The sequence below is a fragment of the Astyanax mexicanus genome, chromosome 14 (assembly GCF_023375975.1).
Source record: "Astyanax mexicanus isolate ESR-SI-001 chromosome 14, AstMex3_surface, whole genome shotgun sequence".
Classification (NCBI taxonomy): Eukaryota; Metazoa; Chordata; class Actinopteri; order Characiformes; family Acestrorhamphidae; genus Astyanax; species Astyanax mexicanus.
Genome location: NC_064421.1, coordinates 18,025,228 through 18,042,879, shown reverse-complemented (window position 1 = coordinate 18,042,879; position 17,652 = coordinate 18,025,228). Strand labels below are relative to the sequence as shown.

At 39.1% G+C, this 17,652-nt stretch overlaps 2 protein-coding genes across 2 annotated transcripts; one reads left to right on the top strand and one right to left on the bottom strand.

Annotated features, from left to right (window-relative positions):
- Positions 1-727: 727 nt before the first annotated feature.
- Positions 728-4,754, top strand: zbtb2a (zinc finger and BTB domain containing 2a). Its single transcript, XM_007251958.4, has 3 exons — positions 728-1,060; positions 2,940-3,128; positions 3,259-4,754. Exons 2-3 carry the CDS (start codon positions 2,956-2,958, stop codon positions 4,439-4,441), a joined length of 1,356 nt encoding a protein of 451 aa, XP_007252020.1. The 5' UTR covers positions 728-1,060; positions 2,940-2,955; the 3' UTR covers positions 4,442-4,754.
- Positions 4,755-4,841: 87 nt separating this feature from the next.
- akap12a (A kinase (PRKA) anchor protein 12a) lies at positions 4,842-17,652 on the bottom strand. Its single transcript, XM_049463967.1, has 4 exons — positions 17,397-17,652; positions 13,952-14,036; positions 6,531-13,782; positions 4,842-6,422 (listed from the first exon to the last, which is right to left on the bottom strand). The coding sequence occupies exons 1-3, from the start codon at positions 17,502-17,504 to the stop codon at positions 6,545-6,547; spliced, it is 7,431 nt and encodes a 2,476-aa protein (XP_049319924.1). The 5' UTR covers positions 17,505-17,652; the 3' UTR covers positions 4,842-6,422; positions 6,531-6,544.

Sequence of the window (17,652 nt, the reverse complement as noted above, 5' to 3'; positions counted from 1 at the left end):
TGTATTTCTGCTGTGTTTTACGTGTGCTGGCCAACACCTGTAAAACAGGATCCAAGCCATACTCTTTTTATATAGCTTTAACTATTAGATTACAGAGGTGAATTTGGCAATGATTAGTATTAGATTAGACATAAATTAGTATCATGATTAGTATTAAAATCAACTGTTAAATTGGTCTATAAGGTAAACAGCTCTGGAAAAAAAGAAAAATAGAAACGTTACATGTAATGAGACTGAAACAGAACTAGTACAAAAGCAGACCATCATGTGTTGACATAATTCAGGCTCGTGATGGAAATCCCGCGGTAGATCCCGCGCTGTGGTTTACTGTGGAGCTGGAAGTTTGATTCGGATTATGGATTCGATTCTTTTCGTTGGAATGAACCACGCGAGTCCAACGCGTGGTTCAAATGATTCTCGAAAGGTTTGATTGATATATCAAAAGGGAACCTTCAAATAAAAACATCTCCTAAAAAGGGGGCTGTTTTTTTCAACAAATGTAAACATTATGTTTTAGAGGGTTCAATCACGGAAATCAGACAAATAACAAACAGCCCTCTGTAGTTTGTGTTCTAAGCGTAAATCGGCTCGCAAAAACGAACCTGTTCGAAGGAACCGATTCGCTCAGGAATCGGACATGGCTAGCCCCGCGTTTAGAATCATGTGATTCAAAGTAGGACTCCGGAAACAGCGATTACATCCGCGGGAGTAGAGTTGCCAGGTTCGCGGTTTTCCCGCAAAACTGGTCCAGAGAGAGAAAGAGAGAACCAGAAATCACAAGGCGATGAAAAACTTTTTAAATAGCAGTACAGATAATAAATAGCTTATAAACAAAATGCTTCATAGTACACTCACTCTGTGCCATTTGCTTTAAATGTCATACAGAGACATATTTTGGGCTAGGTTAAGCTTCTGAGGGCGGGTTTTAGACTGACTTTGGGCTTTGGAAATTTTTGTTGGACCTGGCAACCCTGCGCGGGAGAGTCTCAGCCGTCCACAGGAGCTGCGGTAGTATGAAGACCACCGCGTTTAGTTTAATAAAGGATTCTGAAAGAGAAAGGTAAGCGAAGAGTGTAGACTCGTTCTTTATAAAGTTAGTTAGAGCTTGTTAAAGCATGGAACGACTCGGGGGGACTGTTTAAGCCTCTGCCTGCTAATCCCGGTTAACGGTAGTGTAACGCTAGAGGAGCTCAGTTCAACTCCGTGTGAACTCGTTTCTACTTAAGCAAGATTGGATATGTTAGTTTTTTTTCCTGGACACACAGTTAGTTTGAAAACTCCCGGCTGCTTTATTAGACATTTACAGAGAGAGGAAGTTAGCTTCGTGTAAAGACCATTAAATGTGTGTTTAAAAAGTAAAAAAAAATACTATTTACTCTTTTACTGAAGCTTTCTTGCTAGACGCTGCTAGGGCAACCGCTAGCTAACCAGCTAACTAACTAGGCTAGCTAACGCTAACGTATAGACGCGACTCGGTAAAACGCGGAATCCGCTGTTTCAACAAACCGTGCTACCCTAAGTAGTATAATGGTACAACATTACTGTATCAATATGAGTTATGGTCATTTAAGTTAGGTGATTGGAAACTGTATTTTTATAGTTTATTATTTTGTTCATTTCCATTATTTTTTTTAATTTACAGCGTTGTAACATCCAAGCACGTAATTTAATGCACCCAGGGAAGACAATTATCATAAAAATATAAAAGAAAATCCGTTCAGAAGCTCATATTGATTGGTAGCATAACTACCTTTAACCGTAACTACAATATTTAACCGTAAAAATACACAAGAGGCACCATATTAGAGCATGTTCTTAATTCAAGTCTATGTAGTATACTTAGACAGCATTAATCACTGTATCATGGTAAGGTTATGGCAATGAGTGGTCATTGCAAATTGCTTTTAATAATTGTTGTTTTTTAATTATTAATTTCCATGATCATAAAAGTTCGGTAATTAGAAAAAATATTTCTTATCGTTTATTATTTCTTATTTTCCATCCTTTTTTTAATTGCCATTAACACTCAATTTTTACTGAGCCCACTTTTAGACTATTTTTTTTAAGCAGACCGCTTAAACCCGTTACCAGGCAATAAAAAAACTTTTTAAAGCATCTCTTCTCATATTTTCTTAAATATAAGCATCTAACTAAATAAACCTGGCCTACGGCCTTTCTTGGCATTATGGTCTAAAACAGGGATTTTCAAGCTTCCCCTTCCAATGTGAAAGAAACACAGACCCCACAAAGGACCTGCTATAATGTTTGCTGACCCAATTACTGCCCATACTTAACCCATAACAGCCCAGACCCATTTCTGAACATTAATACCAAAATTAAATTTAATATTAAATCTAAATTCAGTGAGCTTGAACTTTTTTTTGTAGTCACATGACTTTTTAAGGATAAAATCCTGAGGTAACACCAATTGCATCAATTGAATAGACATGTTTACTATCTTATTTTTGGATACTTTTGCTGATATAAACAGGATATCATGATTTGTAGTTCTATTTGCCAGAGAAAGATGTGTATAGTTTGCTGTCACTGTTTTCACTTTTAATAAAAACATTGACTTAACAAAAAGGGTGGGACAGAAGCTAGTATCATATCCAATGACTTTTGCATTGTCCCATGAATGTTTAATAAAATTTGCCCTGACCTACAGAACGTGCACGTGAGGCTTTCTGCATTGAATGTGGATGTGATTTCTGCACAGACTATTCTAACCAAACACATTCGTTAGCGATCATTATTCCCACTTCAATGTCACTGCAATGCCTGATGTATTGCCGGTACCCATGTGACCATGTGGGTTAGGAAAATACAATTTCTTGACCTATCAGTCCTCGGTCTAACTCTGTTGCTATTTAAATATTTTTCAGTACATTCAATTTAGATGCCACAGTTTAATTTGTTTAATGCTTTTTGTTTTGTAGTTGCATAGGTTGAACAATGGAGTTGGCCCACCATGGTCTTGTTCTTCTGCAGCGGCTGAATGCTCAGAGGGAGTATGGTTTCCTATGTGACTGCACAGTGGCTATCGGGGATGTTTATTTCAAAGCACACAAGGCGGTCCTTGCAGCGTTTTCAGACTATTTTCGCATGCTGTTTGTTCACCAGGACAGGTACCTTAACCCAGCTATTTAACTGTGTTGTAGTAAAGTTTATGTTGTTTGCTGCTGCTGTTAGTTTTTAACAAAGTTGCTCCTAATTTTCTTTACACAAAGTTTACTCAACTCGACTTGTGTTTTTCAGTGATTGTGTTCGACTGAAGCCTTCGGATATACAACCAGAAATCTTCAGCTATCTGCTTAACCTGATGTACACAGGACAGCTGACCACACAAATGATTGATCCTCAGCACCTGGAGCAGGGAGTGAAATTCCTGCATGCATACCCTCTTTTACAAGAAGCAAGTCTTCTTATTCACCCAGAGTCACAATGTGTTCCTTTGGCAAACTCTTTGTATGGGATTCAGATTTCTGATCAACCATGCGGCTTGCCCAGTAAAACCACAGCTTGCAAAGGTCACGCCTGCCCTGAAAACAGTAATGAAATCTTGTCCCAGAACCTTTCAGAGGTTGCAGAAACAAAAGCCAACACTGTGGATGTCTACAATCAGGAGTCTCCCAGTGAGGTCGCTGCATCCAGCGCCATCACCATCCAACATATTACATCTGGTATAATGAGAAGAAATGCCTCCTCTAGGAAACGTTACATTTGCAATCACTGCGGGAGTCGCTTCAACCAGAGATATCATTTAAAGGAGCATCTCCTTCTCCATGCCAACCAGACCTTTGAACATCATATGCCATCTGTGGTAGATAGCTGTGCTATGAAACTGGAAGGTCAAGATGGGGAGGATGAGGTCCTGCGTGTTGACAGTGATGATATCAGTGACAATGAGCTACAGATGAGGAGGGACAATACTCCGCCTCCATCAGATATAGCTGATATAGACAACCTGGAAGCCCTGGAGCGTGAGGTAAAGCGACGGAAGTTTGAGTGTCCAACTTGTGGCCGCAAGTTCATCCAGAAGAGCCATTGGCGGGAACACATGTACATCCACACAGGCAAGCCATACAAATGTAGTGGCTGTGGGAAGAATTTTTGCAGAGCTAGCCAAGCGTCCAGACATGTGTGCCTGATTCAGGGTGAAGAGTCATACACAATGGTGAATAAGCAGAGCATGGTTCTGTGTGGTGGAGAAGACAACAGTCAAGTTGAGGCACTTTTTATGTCGTCAAGCAGACAATATAAATGCAGCATATGTGCATTGCCTTTTTGCAGCCCTTCTGAGGTCCTCAAACATCAGTGTCAAACTCAGGTGATGGTCACACCCGTGCAAGACGACCCGTCAGGTGAACATACAAGTGGCAGTTCAGTAACTGATGAACCAGTCCCGAATACAGTGAGCATGTCCACCGAGGAAGTGTAGCAGAAATTAAGCTCTTTTGAGCAATAGATAATGTTGAACTGTTTGTTTAGATTTTTATTTTTCTAAATCTATTTTTTCATATTTTAGGGCCAAGAAAATGCAAAGAAGGGCACAGCTTTTTAAAACTATGCCAATGTGTACGCCAGATGTTTTGTCATATTTGAGATCAGAGAATCAGTTGTTCCTGTTGGTTTATACGGATACTGCTCCCAAATAATTTATTTATTTAAGTGATATGTAGAAGAAACTAAACATGTTTATTATTTTAAAAGACTGTATCTGCACTATCCATTAATAAAATCAGTCCACAGACCCTTTAATGTTTTTATTAATATTTTAATGAATGGACCATCATTATTTGTATTTATTTATAAAAAGTTTTGAGATTTATTTGAAAACAGGTTCAGGAGTATATTTATATGTAGTTAAATGTTAATGTGTGCTGCAAAGAGTTGCTTCTAAGATGTCTACAGGCTTAATTTAATGTTCCAGTATGAACTGTCCTAATGTAACAAAATGTGAAAGACGTTAGTAATCAAAGAATTTCTATGTACTTTATACATTTTGTTTTAATGCAAAATACCTTTGAAAGTTGGTTATTTATTGTAAGGTTTAAGATCGTCATAGCTTTGAGGATGTCTAAGCAAAAAAAAAAAGAAAGTCCATGTACAAATTAATTTACCCAATATTTAAAATGTAAAAAGGGAAGGACAAAACTACTGTAGACATATACATTCCAAACGCAAAGAATTTGCAAACATGCATTTGAGTTAAGATTTAATCTGCAGGGTACACTTTGTGAAGCAAGGTATGGCTATTCCGTGCAGTGCTGTTTCAAAGAAACTGTTTCCCAAGAGGTATGTCATAGTTCTAGGTACATAGAACTTTAAACACTTTAAATTGATTTAAAACCAATAAGAAGCAATAGTGTTATTATTTATGAAATAACTTTAGGCTGTGGTTTTAAAGTAATGTCAAACAAATATATTTATATATGTGTACAGTCTTTTGCAAAGGTTTGTTTGCAAATGTAATTAATGATTTTCTAAATTAAAATAAATGCACATCCTCTGCAGACAGCAAACTCCTGTACAATCTTACGCTTATAACCTTTTTTACTCTTTATTTGCTTAATTTGACATGGGAAAATCACATAAATGTTATGCATTTTTACATTTAACAAATAAATATACATTTTCTGTAAAATGTGCAGGAAATACATTGGTTAGGTTTGTTTTCTGTAGAGGATTTGTTTACTTATTTCAGTTTAGAAATTTAACAAATGTGTAATTTAATCAGGGGTGCCAAAATGCTTGCATAAGACTGTGTGTGTGTTTGTCTATGGTACAATGCAAGGCAGTCTCAGTAGTGTTTTGGCTGTGAAAACATGTTTATTATTAAAATAAGTGTAATCAATTTAAAAGGTAATATTAGTTTGTCACATAAGTATGTTTTATTGCATTTGTTCAGTTCACCATGGGCACTCTTGATCAAATTACATATTTATTAATATTTTTTTTATTTATGAAGTAATAAACACAGCCTCGGTAGTTAATTATTCCTAAAACACAATTGCTCTGTCTTACATAACATAACATAAATTTAAGGGGGATGTAAATAATAGTACACAATCATACTATAATATAAAATTCAGGAAATAACTTGTTTCATTGGATTATTCTGTACCAGAAGCTTGGTAAAATGAACCTGTGTTTTATACAGGCTTTTAAAATGAACATACATCCAGTGACTGGTTCAAGAACAATCTTTTCTTCCAGCCAAGCATTGCCATTTATCCTTTTACACATACTTTGCAACATTTTACAGACTTGTACAGGTCTTGCTTTGCCCCTCTATGGCTTGTGCAGATGTTGATGTTGAGTGTCGTATGCGCTTAACCTCACAAAGTAGTGCTAATGCTGCTGTTTCCAGAGAATGATTGAAGACGATACATTCATTTGGAAAGGTTTGCTTGTCCGACCTGTGGAGAACACAATAAAGTTAAAGATTTCTCAATATTAACTTATTAATTAAGTGTAATTGTGAGTAAACGGTGTGTTACAATATATTGTTTAGTGCAATCACTTACTTGGTAGTCCCTTGTTATTCAGCACTTGCTTTGGTAACTGAATTCTCATCCTCTCTCATATCATCTACAGCATCTTCCCACACATCATCTTCCACATCTGTTTGGGGTTCAGCTGTCTTTGCGAGGGAGACAGGAACATCTGTTTGAAGACTTTTTGTGTCCTCTTTCTGTGTGACCTGTTCAGTTGTCACTGGTGCTTTTGCTGCCTCCAACTGAGATGGTTTAACTTCAACCGCAACTGCACCTGATGCCTCCTTGTGTATGTCTTTTACTTCTGGTGCTATGGCTTGTGCTTCTGCTGCCTTTACTCCTATGCCAATTGTCTGTATTCCTGAAACTACAGCTGGTACTTGGACGACTGTTGGCTTTTCAACTGCTGGAACAATTTTTGGTGTTGCAACCAATGTTGGAGTTTGTATTACTGAGGCTACTGTTGCTGGTTCTTTAACAACTGATGTTATTACTGGTGCCTCTTCTTTTTTCACGAATTTCTCTTGAAGCTCTGCTGTCACTGGTGCTGCAGCTGTTTGTTTTACTTCCACCTCAGTTACTACTGTAGTTTCTACTTTTATTTCTGTTAATTTATGTGATGCAATCTCTGTCATGTTAGTACCAACTGCACCTGAAGTCTCAGGTTTGGTTTGGCTTACTTCTGGCATTGCCTCTGGCACTTCAGGTTTCTGCTCCAAATTACCAGTGGCTGGGGTTTGTATTGTTGAGATGACTGTAGATGTTTTCAGTACTGGGTGTACTTCTGGTGTTTTTGCCATTATTATCACAGGTGGCTCATTGACTGTGTCGTCTTTTACAGAGGCCACAACAGTGCTCTGCATTTCAAGCTTCTTTTCCACATATGTCTGCACCACAGTTTCTGTTATAAGTGCTGATGTCACATCTGGTAGTTCTGCTTCCAGTTCAGACACTGCTGTTTGTATGACAACCTCTGATGCCACAGGTACCTCAAACATTGGTTCTGTTATCTCAACAACCACTGGTGTTTTGACTTTTGCATCATTTTCTTTAATCACAGCTACTATATCTGTGTCTTTTGACACTGGTGTTTGGACCCCTGGTAACACTGCTGTTTGCATTTCTGGGACCACTGTGGGTGTCTCTCCTAGTTTTGGAATTTCTTCCAAAACTGGTACTGTCCTCTCATCTGGTGTTTGTATTTGAAGATCTGTCACCACTGATGCCACTTTTGTCTTGTCTGCTTCAGGCTCTGTTACCACTGATGTCACTACTGTTTTGTCTGCTTCAGGCTCTGTTACCACTGATTTCACTACTGTCTTGTCTGCTTCAGGCATGGTTACAGTGGACGTCACTACTGTTTTATCTGCTTCAGGCACTGTTACCACTGATTTTACTACTGTCTTGTCTGCTTCAGGCTCTTTTACCACTGATGTCACTACTGTTTTGTCTGCTTCAGGCATGGTTACAGTGGACGTCACTACTGTTTTATCTGCTTCAGGCTCTGTTACCACTGATTTCACTACTGTTTTGTCTGCTTCAGGCATGGTTACAGCGGAAGTCACTACTGTTTCGTCTGCTTGAGGCACAGTTACCACTGACGTTACTACTGTTTTGTCTGCTTCAGGCATGGTTACAGCGGAAGTCACTACTATTTTGTTTGCTTCAGGCTCTGTCACTGCTGATGTCATTCCTGTTATGTCTGCTTCAGGCATTGCTCCCACAGAGGTCACTACTGTTTTGGCTACTTCAGGAACGGTTACCACTGATATCACTTCTGATTTGGCAGCTTCAGGCTTTGTTAGGGCTGATGTCACTACTGGTGTTTCTGCCTTAAGATCTGTTACTGCCGATGTCACTACTGGTGTTTCTGCTTTAAGATCTGTTACTGGTGGTTCTGCTTTGAGATCTGTTACTGCCGATGTCACTACTGGTGTTTCTGCTTTAAGATCTGTTACTGCCGATGTCACTACTTGTGTTTCTGCTTTAAGAGCTGTTACTGCTGATGTCACTACTGGTGTTTCTGCTTTAAGATCTGTTACTGGTGGTTCTGCTTTAAGAGCTGTTACTGCTGATGTCACTACTGGTGTTTCTGCTTTAAGATCTGTTACTGCCGATGTCACTACTGGTGTTTCTGCTTTAAGATCTGTTACTGCCGATGTCACTTCTGGTGTGTCTGCTTTAAGATATGTTACTGCCGATGTCACTACTGGTGTTTCTGCTTTAAGATCCGTCACTGCCGATGTCACTACTGGTGTTTCTGCTTTAAGATCTGTCACTGCCGATGTCACTACTGGTGTTTCTGCTTTAAGATCTGTCACTGCCGATGTCACTACTGGTGTTTCTGCTTTAAGATCTGTCACTGCCGATGTCACTACTGGTGTTTCTGCTTTAAGATCTGTCACTGCCGATGTCACTACTGGTGTGTCTGCTTTAAGATCTGTCACTGCCGATGTCACTACTGGTGTTTCTGCTTTAAGATTTGTTACTGCCGATGTCACTACTGGTGTTTCTGCTTTAAGATCTGTTACTGCCGATGTCACTACTTGTGATTCTGCTTTAAGATCTGTTACTGTTGATGTCACTACTGGTGTTTCTGCTTTAAGATCTCTTAGCACTGATGTCACAACTGGTGTTTCTACTTCAAGCTCTGTTACCACTGATGTCACCACTGGTTTTTCTACTTCATTTTCTGATACTACAGCTGTTTCCATTTTAACCTCTGTTACTCCATGTGTTTCTACCTCTGGCTCCGTCACCTCTAGTGCTGCTGCTTTATGTTCATTAAGTACTTGTGCTTGCACTTCAACCTGTTGGACTGTTAGTGTTTCAGATTTGCTTTCAGTGACCTTTAGTGGGTCAGTTACCTGCTCAGTTAACTCTACTTTCTCCGGTTCAGAGATGGTTGTGGTTGTTTTCTCTTTTAGTTCCATTTTAGTGTCTGCTGCATCTGTGTGCTGCTCAGAACCTGTGCTGATTTCAGCATTCAGTTTACTGACAACTTCAGCAGCTTCCTGCTGAGGTTTTGCGTTCTCATTTACGTGAATAGCAGATGTGGCCGAAGCATCTGGTTCCTGGTGAACTACTAATGGGGGTTCAAAGTTTTTTGCCTCAATTGCAGTCACTGTTACTCTGTCTTTATTTAAAGTTTCTTCTAAATGCTGCACTGATGCCACTGTTTGCGATGGGATTTTCAATTCCCCTCCTTCCCGTTTAACTGTAGAACTTTTCTCTTCATCACATATTTGTTCAGTTTCATTTGACCCCTCTTTTGCTGACAAAATTACTTCAGTTTGTTTTGTTTCTTCAGCATATACGGGAGCTGCCCCTGAAATGGGTTCAGTCACTTTCACAGTATCTCCAGCTACTTGCTTATCTTCCTCATGAAGTTGGAGAATTGATTCTGTTCCTTGATTCTCGTCTGGTTTTGAGGGAACGGAATCAGCTTGTGGTTGTTGTGCTTGGTCAATTTTATGCACAGCTTTTACAGACACTGCCACTGGTTCTAAAATTTCTTGAGGTTCTGTGCAAGAAATCACAACTTCAGATTCTGTAAATGTTGTTTCCTTCTCTGTGTTTGCTGATTCCTCTTTTTCAGACTCTGGAGCAGTCTCTGTTTGATGTGCATCTGCACCGAATTCAACCTTTTGATTTTCTGGTTTCATTTCTTCAGGTTTGTCAATCGTTAATGGTTGACACTCTACTGCAGATTCCTGTTGGTGAGGCGTTTGGCCCGAGATAACGGGTACTTGTGCCATTTCTAATTTTTTTTCAGTTTCATTAAGGGTCACTATGCCTACTTCTTCACCTGTGCTTTGTTTTGGTTTGTGATCTTCAACAGAAGTTAGGTTATTATCTACGCATTCTGTTGTGGTAATCTCTGATGCAGCTTGCGGTTGTTCAGTTTCATCAGAGGCAACTGCTAAAGGAGAAACTTCTTTGACTGCTATATTCAGTTCATTTTCCTTACATGGGGGTTCAGCTGAAATTTCCATTTTGATGTTGGGAACAGTCTCCTTAGCAAAATGTTCAGAACTCTCTCCTGCGGTTGTAGGTTCGATCTGATGTGCTGCTCCATCGTCTCTGATTTCTTCTACTTTTTCATATATATCTGCCTTATCCACTGCAGTGGCAGCATCAAGAACTGTATCAGTATTTGCCTTTGCTGTTCCTAACTCAACATCTTTCACTTCTACTTGAATTTTATGACCATCTCCATAATGTATTGAAGCAACATTTTCCATTTGAAGCTCTTCTTCTAACTCTATCACTGCCTCTGCCTTGATAGAATCTGAGACTGGGCTAACTAAGCTGATTGCCTCTGTGGTTTCTGGACATTCTACTCCAACTCCAACTTTTGCCTCTGTAATTTGTGTGGCTTCATCTATTGCAGTCTCTGGCACTGAGACTACAGCATTATGTGTTGCAGTTTCAACAACCTCAGCAAGACTGACTTGAACAATATCCTCTGTGATTTCTGAGGCTTCATCTATGGTACTGTCAGTCAATGAGACAATGACATTTTGTTCAACTGACTCAACTACCTCCGCTGGAGCAACATGTTCAATATCTGTAGCTGATAATTTAACATCTGGAAGTTTGTCCTCTTTTTCACCCTCAACACTTATTTCAGTGTAGCAGGCTTGCTTTTCATGCGCAGGTTCTTCTGAAGCCATCTCCAATGGACCCACAATCTCAGGAACATCAGTTGTACTCTTTGTAATAGCCTGCTCCTCAAGAAGAGTTTCATCCTGTACTACACTGATAACTGCCATCTGAACTGGTGCAGGTTCCTGATGGCCATTTATTACATCTTTTTGTTGTTCTTTTACTTCATTCTCTTGTACCTTTAGATGAACTTCACTCTGTGTCTGAGAGACATCAGGGGAAAGGGCTTCATGCATCTCAGTTTTTATGTCTTTGACTTCAACTTCATATACATCATCTGTTGCAAATCCAGCTAACTCTGATCCTTCAGGGATGTCTTCAGAAACGAGTTCTGTGGGTACAGCTTCGTTGATCTCAGATAGTCCTTCGACTAAGGGCGCAGGAATAACTTCTTCGAGTGCTCCGATTTCTTGAGAAACAAGGCCGATACAGATGGTTGTGGCTTCTGCTTTCTCATGAGCAACTAAAACTTTAGTTTCAGCTTTTATGGTTGACTCTAAAATGCATGGAGAGACTGACACTGCCAGAGCCTCTGGGTCTGTGTCTTTAGTAGTGATTGACATAACACTTGGAGTCATGCAACTGGTTTCAACAGCTTCCTGAATGATTACATCTGCTTCTCTAAGATCATACTCAGCTGGTACTGGCGTTACATTTCCGGATGTTTTAGGAGATTCTGTTAGCTGGGAGACAGCTGATACCATCTCCGTAGTTTCATCTCCTTGCTCAGATGCAGGCTCAGGGGCAGTGACTGCATCAGCTGTCAGCTCTACAAAGTCCTCAGCTAAGGTGTCATCTTGAGTTGTCCATTCAGCAGAAGACTCAGGAGTTGCAACACTTTCCTCAATAATTCCTTCCTCTGGAATGTCACTCAGTTGCTGATGTTTGCTTATAAATTCTGTCAAATCCTCAATGTAATCTGAAGGCATGGGCAAAACAGAAGGCCGCACATCATGTGATGTTATCACTGAAGGTTTTGTTACTTTGGGTTTGTCTTCTTCAATCAAGGGTTGGATTTCTTTCTCGAGCTGTGTTCCATCTTTTATTTCTTTCAAACTTTCTGGTTCAATTATTTCAAATTCAGATAATGGAACAATCGCTGGTGTTTCATCATCTTCATCATCTGCTCCTGTGTCTTTACCTGTATCTTCAGACGCTAACTGTTCTTGCTGAACATCAGATCTTCTCTTTTTACGCCCTGGGATTAGTTTCTTTATGGAACAAGATGATTCATCTTTGGCAATCTCAGTGTCTGAAGGTATCTGCTCAGATGAACCACTTTCTTCCATTCTGGATTTCCTTTTGGGTGTAACTAATTTTTTAAGAGATTTCCATGTAGATCCACTTTCTTCCCCAGCTTGTTCATTAGAGGATGTAAGATGGTCATAATCACCTTCAGTGGAGCTTTCAATTGGTGATTCAGTTGATTTTCCGGGTTCTTCACCTTTGTCTTGCATTGCATCTTCAGAGTCGGATGTTTTTCTGACCCTTTTCAGACATATCAAAGATTCCCAGGAAACAGTTGAATCTGACTTCTTTTTTGATTCCTCGGGGCTAAGATCTGTGATCTCATCTGCATCAGCTGGCTTTGGTTCCTCAATCTTTGCTTCTTCTTCCTCCTTCTGCACCTGTACTACGTCTGCGGTGGATTCAACATTTTCACCAACATTTTCACCAACATTTTCACCAGGCTGAATCAAGCCTGCTTCCGCTGGTTTTGTATCTCTCTGTCTTCTTGTGGAAAGTTTTCTAAAAAGCCTTATGATTGGACTTGCTGGTACTTTATCTTGTTCTGGAGGTATAGTTTGCTCTTTCTCACCTGTTGGTTTCCACTCATCTCCCTCACCTGTCTGTAAATCCTTACCTTCTTCTGGTGTAATATTAGAGATATTAAGGCATATACATGAAGTATCTTCTTGTGCAGTTCCACTGAGTTTTTCACTCTCCTCTTTGTCAGGTTTTACAGGCTCTACTTCTGGCATCTCATTTAGTGGCTCCTCCTTTCTCTTTTTTCTTAAGGTAGAAAAAAATCCTTGTGTGAAAAATCTCTTAATTGGCGACATGGTTTCCTCAGGCTCTGGGCTTTGTGGGACATCTTCAGTGTGTTCTTTGTCAGGAGAAGTTTCCTCATTGTGTTCTGGGAATTCTGAGATTTGATTAATTGCCATTTCTTGGTCTGTTTCAGGAGGCACATCATCATCCTTAGATCCATCTGGTATATCACACTCTATAATGTCCTTCTTTGTTTCATCTGCATCTGCTTCCTGTTGGTTTGTACTGACTGGACTGTATTCTGTGGTGTCTTTAAAATCTTCTGAAGGGATTGCAACTTTTTTGTCCTGCTCATCTGTAGTTGGCTCATCTTCATCTGTTTTGGCGACCTTGTCTTTTTTCAGAGTAAACTTAAATCCAACAAATCTAAACATTTTTTTGAAGCCAACTTCAATGTCATTTTGTTTAGTCCCTGGCTCCTCAACATCTTTGACTGCAACTCCATCTGCATTTGACATTTCCTTAGTTAACTCTTCAGTGTTTGTTTGAGAGGTGTCAGCTTCTTGAAGATCCTCAGTTGTTTCAGTGTCGTCTTCTTTTAGTGTCACATATCCAGACCCAACTGAAATGACATGAATTGTCAGTTGTTATAGCATTTGATATTTGGGAGAATATATATTCTACGTCTGAAAATGAAAATCTACTCAAAACACAGTAATTGCATTTTTTTTTTTCATTTTCTTTAAAGGAAAAAAAAACTTTTTCAAGGACAATGACTGTGATGAACATACCATCTTCAAGGGGGACATTTATCTCATCAGGCTGGCTCTCTGTCTTTCCGTTTAAGCTTGAGATCTGTCCATTCTTCTGAAGCAACTAGATAAAAGATAAGTAAATTAAAAGTGAGTCCACCATTTACCATGCTACATATGTTCAGGTGTACTCACATGTTAGTGGTGGCAGGAATAAAAAAATGAAATGATGATAATTGATGGTGGTGGTAATATGAAATTAGCTCTTGTGAGCTTTAATGTGGTTGGTAATTGAGTGTGTACAACTAGGTTGAGGCAGGTAGCAGTAGCTGTATATATAATAACAGTTATGATTCAGGATAATGAGCCTCTAAAGGAAGCATTATATTCTGCATGAACAAACTAATGCCAAAGACTGTTTGCAGTTAAGTATGTGCTAGCTTTTATGCAGATGCATTTCACAGGTCAGGCTTGACATTTGACACTGTCTGGTCCTTGGTAAGTAAGCTAAGATACGTTTACTGATAACTCGTTTGATAACTCCGTGGTCAGATACTTTATAGTGCACAGCACACAGCTTATACAGCTTTCACTAAAAAAGCACTGCTTATAAAATGGGACACTCTGGAACATTGCAACACGAACCTAAGACCTCCACGTTCGATGCCAAGGGACAACTAGAAGGTTTTAAATCCTCCCGAATTGGGTCGTGGAACAATGGATTTGCAAACACCGTAATAAGATTACTCTATTAAAATTGCTTTTAAATCTAGATCTACAGTAAGCAGTGTGTAGCAGCTATGTTTTATTTAAGCAGTTACCCATTTTGAGGTTATATTAGCAAAATTAAGACAACTGGACTTGGGACATGCAGTACAGTGCAGTGTTCAGTGCATGTTGGATTACAAGTGAAAGTAGAGCATTTGAATTTGTTTTTTGTATCCCAAATTATGTAAATGATGGGTGAAAAAGTGGGGCCACTTATGGGTAGTAACCCTGTTTTTGTTTGTTGGTTTTTTGTTAACTTTACAGCTATATCAGAAAACTTTTATTGAATCAATCACACTGACTTAAGTGAATTCTTCTTAAAAACTTAAAAACTACTTTTTATATATAAAAATCAAGGACTTTAACTTGTTCTATTTATGAAATACACAGAACTACCAGGGTGACTTCTTAGTGGGTAAAGTTCTAAAATGTAAACTATTCTCAGAATTTTATGGGTGGATTGACTCTGTTCTAGGGGATGTTAAATAATTCAGAAAATGTAAGTGCCATAAACTGAAACTACACTATATTAACTATAAAGGTTTATGGTGTTAATATTATGAATGGCAAAATACACTGACTGTGTTACCTTAGAGTTATCCTATGTTGTGATACTGTGTGTTATCTTTTAAGTGAGGCTGAACACTGGATGCTGTGCTCATGTCAAGAAGACATGCACAGCGCAGGGTGTGGTAATGATCGTGACCGGCGGTATCTGGCTAAATTTGTGCCTGTAAACAAGCAGAAATCGAATGCCCATTCACTCCTGGAATGCCTTGAATTATGCATATCCCATAAGTCTGAGTCACTCAGTTTTCATGGGACATGGCAAAAATCAGGCACACAATACTAGATGCTGTACCATGACTTTTGGCATGCCAGTGTATGTGGCTTCTGAAGGTAGTTGTGGAAATATATGTATAATATTCATAAGCATTACAGTACTGCAGTAAGAGCAATGCAGTTTCCTCCAAAGCTTCAATGACAATCTGTTGTCATGAAAAAGCTGTAAAAGATCTACAAAAAGTCAAGCAGAAGCTATTAATAACTGCTCTACTCTCAGCCAGCGATATGTACAATTCTCAGAATTTGTCAAAGTGTATGCATCCTAAGGGTGTAGAGGATACAATTTGCAAAGCATTCTGTAACAGTAAAAAAAAAACGGCATTTATCCAAAGCAAACCCATTCTTAACATTTAATTATCTTACCGTTGTGTCCTTTGTGATTAATATGTTGTATGTGTCCACTCTCATTGTGATTCAACAGCAAGACAAATTTCTTTAAGTAGAATAAAGTTTGATCTTATCTTATTTTGGAAAAATAATGATATATATACAACAAAACCTAAACATTAATATCTATTTGTTTTAACTGATAGGAAATCTTCATAGATAGACTTATATTTAGGATGTCAGCCAAAGCAAGAAAGTTTCATTGTTTATCTTTCACACTTAAAAAAAAAAAAGATAATGCTGTGGGAATTAAATTTACACTTGTGTGTAGTATTATTTAAACATTATTTATGTTTTTGTTTGTTTAAGTGTAAGTTTTGTGAAGTGACATATTTACATTAGTTTTTATAGGAATAATGATCACACAGAAGAGCAGGAGAACCTTAGAGAAGTCTTAGAGTGCAGAACTAACACGCTTAGTCTCTTTAGTTATTCCAGTAGCTTAATAATTAGGATGATAAATTTGGAACATAAAGTTACCTCGGAGGACTAAAATATCCATCAGCCCTCTTATACTGGTGTGGCTGACTCCATTATGTTTAACATAAAAAATCAATGCATCTGCTATTTGGGGTCGCAGCTAGAGGAAATTCTATATTTCCTTTGGGAGAAGATTTCCAGATATACTGTAGAACACTGCATTACTGAGTACATTAGGAGTGCTTTGAGGCAGCGTTAAATATCTCTGTGTGGAGTTTTTAAGCTTTGGGCTATTCAGTTAATGTTGAATCTAATGTGGAACTTTTCACCTTTTAAGGCAGTATACAGCTCTGGAAAAAAATGTGACCACTTAAAAATTATTTTTTACCAAATTGAAAACCTCTGGAATATAATCAAGAGGAAGATGAATGATCACCAAGAGTGACAAAGTTATCCAAAAGCAGTGTGTAAGACTGGTGGAGAAGAACTGTCAAGATGCATGAAAACTGTGATTTAAAAAACAGGGTTATTCCACCAAATATTGATTTCTGAACTCTTAAAACTTTATGAATATGAACTTGTTTTCTTTGCATTATTTGATGTCTGAAAGCTCTGCATCTTTTTTTTTTTTTCATTTTTTCTGCAAATAAATGCTCTAAATGACAATGTTTGGAATTATTTGGAATTTTATTCATTTTACTCAAACATATAACATAGCTGGGTATATTTTGGGAAAAGTGCCAAATGGTCAGTGAAATTCTGTTTTAGAGGGTATGAACTTACATAGGCTGTTCTGAGTGAACTGAGTTCATTTCTAAAGTTTCTAAAGTAGTATTTTAAACATGTCCCTGTTTTTATTCCCTTTATTTGAAGTATTCTATTGGTGCTATTGGACTCCTGGTGTAGGCTAGGCTATTGGTACACAGGCTAACTGGCTGCCTCACAGCTCCATCACTGCAGTGGCTGCAGCAGCAGCAGAAAAGCTCACTAAGTTCTTTTCCTCTCAGTAACGTCTTCCTGCCAACTACTGCGCTTCTCCTCAGGCTGCTGACTCCTGCTGTACCTTCTCCGCAGCGCTGTCCTCCTGAGCCTCGTCCTGTTCCGCGCTGGGCTCGCTGACCGCGCTCTCGTCCCGCTTGCTGTCCCGCTGCGCCGAGCTTATCGCCCCCATCTTCCGCCGCCCTGCTCGAGGCGAGCTCCGCGCTTTCTCAGCTGGAGGGGAAATCCAGAGGCGACTCGAGGAGACTTCGCCTCGGCCAGCGCGGCTCGGACTCCGGATTGGTGCAGGCGCCGCGCCGCTCGCGCTTTTTTACAAACCA